This window comes from Corvus brachyrhynchos, unplaced genomic scaffold (genome assembly GCF_000691975.1).
Source record: "Corvus brachyrhynchos isolate BGI_N302 unplaced genomic scaffold, ASM69197v1 scaffold34, whole genome shotgun sequence".
Classification (NCBI taxonomy): Eukaryota; Metazoa; Chordata; class Aves; order Passeriformes; family Corvidae; genus Corvus; species Corvus brachyrhynchos.
Window position 1 is genome coordinate 2,649,902 of NW_008238126.1, and position 11,384 is coordinate 2,661,285.

The 11,384-nt window shown below is 40.5% G+C and overlaps 1 protein-coding gene across 1 annotated transcript in view; it reads right to left on the reverse strand.

Moving 5' to 3' along the window:
* SYTL5 (synaptotagmin like 5) overlaps positions 1-11,384 on the reverse strand; it is a 63,373-nt gene that overhangs the window by 29,680 nt on the left and 22,309 nt on the right. Inside the window, 6 exon segments of the mRNA XM_008633031.2 lie at positions 1,170-1,299; positions 2,613-2,698; positions 2,701-2,759; positions 5,380-5,505; positions 7,338-7,470; positions 8,737-8,849. Coding sequence (XP_008631253.1) covers positions 1,170-1,299; positions 2,613-2,698; positions 2,701-2,759; positions 5,380-5,505; positions 7,338-7,470; positions 8,737-8,849 — 647 coding nt within the window.

Sequence of the window (11,384 nt, forward strand, 5' to 3'; positions counted from 1 at the left end):
TACTTTTAGATACTGCAGATAGCAATCTGAAAGGTTTTTAACTGTTCATCTTCTACCTGGTCTACAGCTGATGGGACAGGAAAGGTCACTCTTCTGAGCTTAATGCCCTTTGAGATCTGCCTGGGAGAAAATGCAGAGTCTGAGTCCCATTCCCAAGTAGCCTATAGGTTTGCTCAGCATCCGTATGCTTTGGTAGCATGAGGCCAGTTCTTATCTACCAGGAAAGCCTTTCTTTTGTAAGGTAACAGGAATAGGAGAATTTTTACTTCCTAAATAAATAGCCATCTGTAACACCTCTGCCTGGACTTGCACTGAACAATATTCTCAAGGAAACTCTGATGCTTTCAAGACTGAAATGTCTGAGGTAAAAAACATTCCCTCTTTGGGTTAGCTCTGTGGGATACACTGCTTGGTTTCTGCTTTGGGCTAAATCCAGCTACAATAAAGTGTGTCCTGCTGTGCTTCAGAGAGAAGCCTGTAAACCCAAACCCACTCCATTAACCCTGCAGGAAGCTGACTGAGTGCCTGGGAGAAGCAGAAGAGTGCAGGATGCTCCTGCCTCCTATTTCAGAGGAAAAAAGGATCTCCATCCACTACTGCAAAGTGGCTGTGACAGCACCTTCCTGTGTGAGCCCTTTTTACCTACCAGCCTCCAATGAAACGAGGTAAATTACAGATGGATTGACTGGTTCAGTGAATCACATATAAAAATGAAAAGACAAGAAATCTGTAAGGGACTTGTTCTCTGACCACTCATTGTTTCCCAAATTTGCTTCTGGGCAAAGTGGGTGTGAAATGTAATGGGAGCAGCAGAGTATTATGATACACAGGTAGCATTTCATAGAGGGGAGCACACAGAGGATGATTGAACAACATGCAGTTGTGAATGAAATCTTGTAACAGTTCTAAGAACGTGTGATTTACCAAACACTAACATTGTACCAATGTTTCTGGGGTTAGAATTACCATTTTTTCATGTGGAACTCGTGAAGTGGTATGAATTTGGTTAGTGAAAGGAAAGCATTTTCAGAATGAATATGAACAAATTTATGAAACTTGCATCTGGTCTTTCAATGTGTTTTAAAAACAGAAGGAGAAGAGTCACAAGACTAGGAATAATCCTCTGATAGTAAAGGCTGGCAGAAAGAAGGAAAAGATTTAATACTTGCCTGATGACAAAGACACCCTAGAAACTGCAATGGAAGGTGTTCCAGATGCTTTCCTGCAGTGCTTCTTTACTAAATCTTCAGGTACACTTTCACTTGCTGGAATAATCATGCCATTTTCCAAGCCAGTGTCCTGCCCAATAAGAAAAATGCACATGCCATAAATACAAAGCCCAATTTTATTCACTGTTAATTTACAAAATCATTATTTCTATTAGATTCCAGAACTCCAAAGCTCCTTGAACATCTAGTCTATGTCGAATATATTTAGATTCTAGTCCAATCTGCTTTGCTTAGCACTAATTGTGCATAAAAATTGCACAAAGATGCAATTCTTGCTTAGATTCTGAGTTTGCAGCTGAAGAATCACAGCAAAGTATCAGGGAAGAGAAACACTCAAATCTATTAGAAGTCCACTCAGCTCAGAAATCACAAAAAAAAAAAAAAGAAAGAAAAGACAAAACCTATTGGTTTTGTACTAAGCATCATGATTTCAGCCAGGGCAAAAACAAAAGCACTTGAAATAATTAAATTATGCCAGTATAATCCCTTAAATAAAGCCAATATGCTTGATATCATTATGACCTTTTGCCTGCCTGAAAAAGAAAAGCTAATAACTCCATTTAAATTAAATGGATTTTTCAAACAAATCTAATGCACTTGAAAACAAGTCAGTCTCTGTGCCAACAAGAATATAAATAAAACAACTATTCATTTATTTACAGCTCCCAAAACTGCCCTTCATATACACTAACTTATTTTTTATTAGGAAAGACAACATATTAGACCAAGTATCTGGAAGCTAGAAAGAAAATTGATGCCTTCAATAGGGCTCTGATCTAAACACATATCTACCTTTTTTCCAAACATTAATGGTACATACATCCCAAGAAGCCTAACAGCATGTGAGAGGAATTATTCTGACAATGTGTTTATCACACATTTTGTGCTATGGCATAATTTGTGCAGAGCCCAGCATCCAAGCCCAGAAGAAACTAAAATCAGTTTGGCCTGATTTTCTGCAAGTGCTGGACTTGCAAAGTTTCCCTTAGAAGTCAGTGGGAGAATGCTGGGTTGTGCATGCTTGAAAGCCACATACTTATTTCACAGCACTTACTCAAGGCTCTAAAGTGCCAAGAAATGCTCATTCCCATCCCTTGTGCCTCCCAGTTCAGAATCTGTAACTCATTATCTAATGCTGGACATCAACAGCAATTTTTAGACAAAAGAGAAACGCCTGCCAAACCAAAAACCACATCACTGATAAGAGCATGACAAACTCTGCTCCAGCAGAGATCTCCGCAGGCCCCAGCAGAACTGAGGAAGAAATCCGATTTTCTCTGTCAGGCTTGTCCTTGCTGTGCTGCAGATCCATCTAACAGGGCAGATGCCAGCCCAGCCACCTCTTTTGGTGCCAGCTGTCCCTGGAGCCAGCCCTGCCCTTACCCCGCTGTAATCTGCGGTCATGCTGCGTGCGCTGAGCGCCGGAGAGCGCGGCAGGGAAGGCTTGGAAGCGCTGCCTCGGCTCGCACTCCTCTTGGATGTCCTGCAGCAGCCCCTGCACCGCTGCTGGTCAGGGAAAGCGTGCTCCCTCTGCGGTGGAGAGAGGAGGAGGGAAGGGTTATTGCTCTGAGCAAGCCAAGGCAGCTCATTTTGCAAACTGCAGCAAGAAATGTGCTGTGCTAACAGGTTACGAGAATAACTGTGCCCTGATGGACTGTGGGATCACCTGGAAATTAAAAAAAAAGATGAATCACACATACAAGTCGCTGGTCAGGGAAAGCGTGCTCCCTCTGCGGTGGAGAGAGGAGGAGGGAAGGGTTATTGCTCTGAGCAAGCCAAGGCAGCTCATTTTGCAAACTGCAGCAAGAAATGTGCTGTGCTAACAGGTTACGAGAATAACTGTGCCCTGATGGACTGTGGGATCACCTGGAAATTAAAAAAAAAGATGAATCACACATACAAGTCATACAAATATTGTCAGCACTTCTACCAGAACTGCAAATGGCCCAAATGGGCAGCTCTTATCCAGGCTGCAGAAGCTGCATTGTCCCTGTTTGATTCACACTGCCGTCACTTCTAGCAGGAGGTGGGACAACTCGTGCAACCCTTCCTATCAGGCTGCTCCATTGGTGTAAAGGGAAACTACAGTACCATGACAGTTCTGGACACTTCTACAGCCAACTTGATGCCAGCGCTATCTCCAGAAATTCTAAAATCCTTGTGTGTCTGTCTACAGCATCTCCAGAAAAACACCAACTTGTTCACTGTCCTGTTTATGTTGCAATAATGTCACTTGACCCAAAATGATTGATTCTTTCAACCAATGTGGACAGGTCTTCTTGGAGATTTCACGTCAGCAAAAGTGACAAAAAATCATCTGTGACCAGTGCACCAGACCCCAGCTGCTGTCTAACATCACAATAATCACAAGTTTTTCCATGGGACATTTTGTTAGAAAATACTGGTAAACCCATGTGAACACTGAGGGTTAGAAAGGGTAATCTGTTGCTCTTTTTTAACCTTTTTAAGCAAAGAAAATTATTTTAAAATGTGTCCCTGTTCCCAGCTCATCATTACATCTTCTCTTAAACAGAAATGTTTAAAAAGAATAAAAATTCTCTCTTGGTTTCCCTGCCAGTAGGTGAAATACTACCAATTTTGACAACATTACTCTGCACTTTGGCATGGGACAGCAGTTTCACCAGGAGAGAATGAGATGACAAGTAGAGGAGAAGCCATAATGACTCAATACCCCTAATTTAAAACATTCTGTGTTCTGGGAAACAGCTAAAAATTGATGATTTATGTAAAGTGAAGCAAGGCAATCAAACATAAAATCTGTCTTTACAGACTGCTTCACTCCTTCTAAGTCTGTACAGAGAGTTTATCAGGCGCTGAAATCCAGCACCCAAATAAAATGATTTTGCTTCATTTATGGTTAACTGCATGATAACTTTCTTGTAGTTTGGCACATAAAAACAACCACATAGACCTCTCACAAGATTCCCTTTGTCCTTATCCTGGTAAACTCTCAGAGAAAGCTACCAATATTGCATAACCTCAGTATTAAGCAGCACAGACTCCAGATTACTGAGGTTGTCTCTTAGATCCTTCACTCATCTCTACTTCATTCAGTGAAAAGCAAAACAAATGCAGAAAACCAGCAAAAAATCTGCTTCTGGTCTGAGAGAAGTCAGTTGTGAATCTGGTTAGATACAGAAGGCCTAATAAGCTTAGTCAAAAAAAAAAAAAGAACTTTGTATGGATTAAAAAAGAAAACTAGCTCGAAAGCTGAATTGGCTGGTAAGTTCTGCAGCATCCAGTGAAAAAAAATCAGACTATCAACTTTCAAGAAGGTTGTCACCATCAGCTTTAAACATCTTGCAGAACATCTAGCAAATGGATTTGAATTGCAGGTAAAAAAGAGAAGCAAGTTCTTGCTTAAACAAGAAGGTTTATCTGAGGATGTACTAAACTCTACGATGTTCCTTTTACCTGTTATCTTTTTTTCCTGCATATCTCTTTGAAGTCTCCCAGAAACAATAGTTTAGGGATAGAAATTTCTATTGAAACTTACAGCAAATCATTATTATTTTTTCAATTCAAATTGTAAAATTTCTGGGTGTGTGCACCTGAGCAAAGAATGTGGGTCTCTATCCAGTGTAGATTATCCAACTGAACAAGGAAAAAGTGAGCTGCTCTTTGGCTTCATTTTGAAGGTAGGACATGACAGGAATGTTGCTGTTGGCATTTTATAATGCCATCAGAGGCATTATAATAGTAGAGATCTCTTAGGCCCAGAATAACGATAAATGGAATCCTACCAGAAATAACTGTGACAATAATCATGAAAAGAGAAGGACAAACAACCTTTGAAGAAGAAAACATAAATTATAATCAATAAACATGCCATTACTAAAGAAAAACAAAGAGCTTCAGTTCTGTAACAAGAACACAACTCACCAATTAAAAGCCAGAAAACAAGAAACAACATACTGACATCAGTCACCAGCTGAACACCAGGAGAGTAAAATAAGATTAGTGGAGATAATTTTTAGGTTTGTTGGGTGTTTTTTGTTTGTTTTATGAACATAAACTCTGATTCTCAGACAGCATTTATGCTGAGCATCCCAAGACACAAAGCAGCCCAGGGCACTGGCACACGCCCCCAGGTCGGTCCCAGCAGGAGCTGTCCCAGATTCCTGCTCACCTCTCAGAGCACAGTGCTGACTTGCCACCATGCACACTTGAGATTTCAGCCTCTGAACCTGTGTTCCTTTCACCTTCATCTTTTCCATATGTAATTTCTCCTTTGGTAACTGCCCTGATAACCTTCCTGTTGAAAACAGGGAATAAAAGATTTTTAAAGTTGCTATGTGCACAGTCCATTAATTTCATCTGGCTAACCTATGGACAGCTCTGGATGTAAGGGTGAAGAGAGCACCAAATCTGGTTATGGAACTGGTTCCTGGGGGGAGAAACATCATATTTACTACAAACTGCATTTTAAGACACCAAAACATTAAATATTCCTTCTATTCAGATGGGCCTTTTGTGAAAATTCATCTCTATGTTTTTAGGACTTTATAGTTAACAAAGTATTTTTGACTAAGTATGTGTATCTTCCCCTAGAAAATTATGCTATATGTATTTTCTCTTATAGATATTTCTAGAATTATATGCATCAAATGCCCCAAACATGCCATTTCTAAAAAACATGGCATCACCCACTTACCCTGCAAAACATGGCCGAATGGAAAGAAATTAATGAAGTGAAATTTCAAAAATTAATAGTATTCCTCATGACCTTACAAACCACAGTAGACTGATAAGTCATCCCTTTACCCTGTCAGTAGCAGCTGGCCCCAAAAGAGCTTTGCTAAAACTAATCCACTTACGAGATACACGGATGTGGAACCTGAGGCAGGAAGAAGCAAGCAAGGAAGAGGAACAATAATGAAATATTTCTGAAAGAGGCCACCATACACACTAAGAAAAGCAAGCCCAGTTTTTGTAGGATTAAATTTTTGTTATGGGGAATGTCACCACCAGAAACACATCTGTCCACAAATGGAAAAAGCACCACTAAAATAAATGACAATGAGAAAACCAATTGTTTCTTGTAAGGGAATATGACTAATTGGTTTGCTTAAAGGATTTAAATGGAAGGAGAATTAGAAAAGGAAACTTTAATGCACTCCTACTATGGCATGCCTTATACCACTTAGCATGACTCAGAGAAAAAGTCTAGGTCTGTTATAGAGGATTCCCTAAGGTGGTTCTTTCCTCACCATAATTTGAGAGGCCAGAGGCATTCTGATGCTCCTTACCCTTATATTAAAGAGAGATAAAACACTTGTGTTAATTTCTGGAGTGGCTGGAGCAGGGAATTCCATACTCATCTCTTCTCAGCAGTAAAAAACCCGTGGAAGGCATCCACCTGCCCTATCTTTAGGATCCCTAATAAAAATGTGTTCTTCCTTTCAACAGAAACAAAGTTTTCCAACTACCATGGAGGCTCCAGCCATGATATGAACTTCCATCCAGGTTTTCTTCCCATTTATCCAAAACCTCCAGTTAGGTCCAACACCATTTGTGTAACCACAGAGTCAGTGAATCTGTCTGTGTACCCTGAGAGTGAGTGCACCTCAAAGGGCACAGCCAAACTGGGGCTAAACCCTGCAAAATGACCAGCAGCAGCTCTGTTTATTCACTGTCTCACACACACTCTTAGGCTGCACTTGCACAGCTGGAAGCTAAAGGAAAACTTGTCATGTGAGCCAAACTGACCAATATACATAAAAACCAGGTCCTACAAATACTATTTTTTGCATTTGCTTCTTCAGCAAGCCTGCGTTTAAGGACACTGTTACTTCTGAGTAGAAACAAGAAAAATCCAGGAGTAAAATTGACTCTTATTTCTGCTACCTTCATAGATGAAGAATAATTACTGCTGTATTTCCTAGGAAACAGCAGTCTAATTATAGTAAGTATGCCTTTAAATGAAGGCTGTTTCTTACCCCAGGAAGTTTGAGGCTCATGTGGAAGACTGGAAAAACTCAAAAGAAAATCTATCCAACCATATACAGCTGTTTTCAGATTAATCAGTTTTCAAAAAAACACAGAAACCAAAACAAAAACCAACAACAACAAAACCAAAGGATTTACCCAATTTTTCTAGGTCTACTAAAGACAGATTTGTGCCCATTTGTGGAGGAGACTGGTACATCTGGCTTTTTTTCTTCACTTTCTTGGGGTTGATCTTTGAATGTTCTTTCTTCGTCTGCATTGGAAGCTCTGTCTGCAGTGGATGGGGAAAGAAATTAAAAAGTGAACTTTGCACAAAAACCACAGCACATGTCCAACAACCAGCAAAACCAGATAGTGAAAAAGCCTTGGGGGCTTCTCTTAATAAAATAAAACTTTAGCTTGAGATGTTCCTCATTATCAGCTCTGGTCTTGATCTATGCTTCCAAAAATATCAGTGACAATATTTAATAATGAAAGGACCTGCAATTTAATTTTGAGGTGTACAGTATCTTCTGTTTTGAATGAAAGAATGTTTTCAATTAAAATATTTGTTCAACTAGGACTAAGGTATGGGAAAAATGGCTTAAAGGTATTTTTCAATATATGTATCAAGTAAAAAATCATGAAATACCCAATCTGACCACTGACATGATATCAAGAACTTACACATTTGCCAGTTTTACAGCTTCTGAAGCACAGGGATATTGCAGGTGTGTATTTTCCAAGGATTGGGTTTGCACCACGTATTTTTTCCAGTGGCAGTAAACCACTTCCTCTCCTTAAGAACGAGGGGATAAAACTAGGGATAAATGCTACACCCAAAATAGACTACCTAACAAACAGCTTCTGTGCAGAGTGAAGGAGTTAAGTGAGTACAGACCATCAGCCTTCAGGAAAACCTCCTGTTTCTTACACCAGTGGTCCTGTGGTACCCTGCAAGGTACCAGAGCAGCTCTCACACACGGTGCTGTGTTTGGCCAAAACAGACAGACTATTTACTGCACCTAAAAGTGCAGGTGCAGCTTGTTGGAGATACCTGGGCAAAAGGAAGGTCTGAATACCACGTAGCCCCTGCTCCAGCAGACAGCACAGGAGCTCCCATTTACCTTTCTTCTTGAGAGTTGAAAAAGAAAATCTGAGTGATTTTTACACACCACTATCACAAATAAGAGAGCCAAAGGCAAAAAACGACTGTCTTTAAATCTCTCCATACAGCCAAACCTCCTGGCAGGAGCTGAGAATTATCTTTCAGAGTATCTGCTGCTGGGCTTTGCAGGTAAATAACACTGTCTACCTGTTTGGACAGTGAGTTTTTCAGCAGCTCCTATCTCCACAGAGATACTTCTTTCATATAGGCCTTACCTTTCCTGAATATAAATCATTCATAAATCACTGTATAGTAAGGCACAAATAAAGAATTAAAATTCTGATTATACTTACAATTTCCACAGTCAGGAAGAAAATACAAGCCAAACACTCAAGAAACAAGGTTTTGAACATATTAAGCACAAGAGAATCCTCCTCATGAGGTCCCTACCTGGGAATTTGTGTAGGATAGACTGTCTGACAACATCTGTTCCAAGATTCGATTGTTTGAAGCGCTTTGCTCTCTCTTCAAAGAACCATTCTCCTGTCACTATCCGTAGCTCTCTGTATGAGGAAAGTTTAAAAAGCCAGAGACACATACCCATTAACAAGCTTGGCAAACCAGAGCTACTGCAGTTCATCAATCAACTGCCATGCTCACAAATTCTGGATAACATTTGCACAGTTCAAAATAAAGTATAAAGTGATTGATTGTAGAGCTCGGGATAATAGGACACAGCAGAAAAATATTACCTTACTCTGCGAATGGAAAGGAATTTTTAGTAGATGGAAATTTACTTGGCAAAAAAAGTGTTTCAACCACATTTACAAGATTTCTGTAAAAGACACATTGCATACTGTCATCCTAGTCTTTTGTGAACTACTCAGTGTCACAGTTTTCAATAGCTCCAAAATGACAAGAGACATAGAAAAAACAACAGTGGATTAAGGGAGAAAATCCCCCATCAATCCTTGATGAGTCAGCAGTTCATGGACCCTACGTGGTTATGGACAGATTGCTGCCAGTCCATATATATTTCCAATTTCTAGTTTTATATGCTGACACTATGTGCAGTTTCTCCACATAGCAGTGCTGCTATGAAATAGCTGTGTGTCAGAGGTCCAGAACAATGAAAATCTGTCTTTGCTGCTGTTCTGGATAGTGCTGCTTCTTATGGCTTCAAATTCTTTTACCTTTGCTAGCAATTAAGAAAACCTGTACTGGCATTGCTGGATTTTTGCTGGGTATATTTTAATGCTGTTTGTTAACCTTTTCCTGAAATAGTTTCATTATGGCACAGCATCACCATTTCTATTGCCTCACTATGCACAATGGATGGCAAAAAGCTACTAATCATGAATACTCTAATAAAAAGCAAATAAACTAACTCATAAACCCCAAACATTAAAAACTGATTTAGCTCCAGACATGTTCCTGCTTACTGTTCAGTAAGAAAGCATACTTTCAAACCACTACTGGAAAAGAAATCATCCAGTCTCTTGGGCATGAAAATTACTACAGATGGATTTAGAGCACTGATCAATATCTTCCCTATTAAATTATTTCTGAGTCATGCCTGAAAGGAGTCTCACTTGAGAAAATACTAAAAATTACAAAATAACATCCTGACACTGGTGAAAAGACCTTAATATTATCAGTTCATCCTAACCTGTTAATGAAGCATGCATCTTTGCATGACTCACTAAAAAAAAAGTTTGAAAAATCCAAATCCCAAACACATGTCCACAAGCACAGAAACAGATTATTGCCTTATCTTCTTGTTGCAGACTCCTAGTGAAAAAACCCTCCATAATTCATCATCACGATCACTCAGTCATTATGAAAGGTATTAAATAAAATCCTTATGCTTCTACCAGGAATGTTTAAATTACTTCTGTTGATTCCAAACACTGAAAAGGATTCACTTCATTAGAAACTATGCCTGACCTGGCTGGTGTGAAAAATGTTTTTTCTCTGAATGTATATTTTTACAACTCCCTTGCTGCACATACTTCTCTGTGCAGTTATTTTATACCAAGATTTACGGCATATCTAATGTTTTATATCAAACCATAAACCTTCCAGACCTTTCACTACACCATCAAATTCCATTGCAAAGTGAATGACATGTCACATTGCAGTATTATCTGCATAGTTCATTCATTTTTTTCCTCAGTTACTACCAAGTTTTACCATTAAACTCCACAAGTGCTGTTTTCCCCTTGGATGGAGATTTCACCCGTCCCTGATATCTCACCAGAAATACTTAACTTGATCAAGGTCAGAAAGAACACTGCCCACATCCTTATCCAGAGAAGCATCTTCACCCTTCTCCAATCTCAGAGAACCTAAAGGAGGTGTGACCTTCACCCAGGGTTTCAGGAGAGCTGAAGGCTGCCTCACACAAAGCTCCAGGCTTTTACAATCACACCTTGCAATTATTTCCACACACAGCCCTCATGATGACACCCCCATGGGTTTCTGTGGTTCATGGAGGGGCACCTCTTTGCCACAGGGCCCCTGGAGAACCATCCTCTACATTTTCTGGTAACAGAATGTTAACAGTGATGAGGGAGAGAAATCCTCTCTGGTGCCTCCTGTATCACAGGCGCCCAGGGGCCTTCAGCCTGGGTGGAAGGGTGGCTGAGACCAGTGTGTCTGCTTGTTTCAACATATATAAGTTTTATGGTCTGATCTGGATATTTGGCCCTGCAATAGCAGGACCAAGGGGTCAGGGAGGGTCATGGGGGCTGGAGAGACTGAAGGAGCTGAAGACAAGGGAAGGATAGATGGGACAGCTGTGGAAGGAGACTGGGAAAGAAGCAGATGCAGGACTTCTGGGCACTGCAAGGAGAGATCAGCAGTGGTGTTGTTGGTGGAGGGAGGCCCTCCCTCAGCATCCAGCCCTGGGAGGGGGCCTTCCTCTCCCCCATTCCACTGTGGTATGGGTAACCTGCAGCCTTAGAGCTCACCATCAGTCTCCCTCTCTGTGTCCCCACTCCATCCCATGCCATCTGAACAACCTCTGCTACTCCTCCCTCTGGTACTAGAGCAGCCTACAAGATGGGAAAGGCTGGCACCAGGCTGGGAGTGAGGAA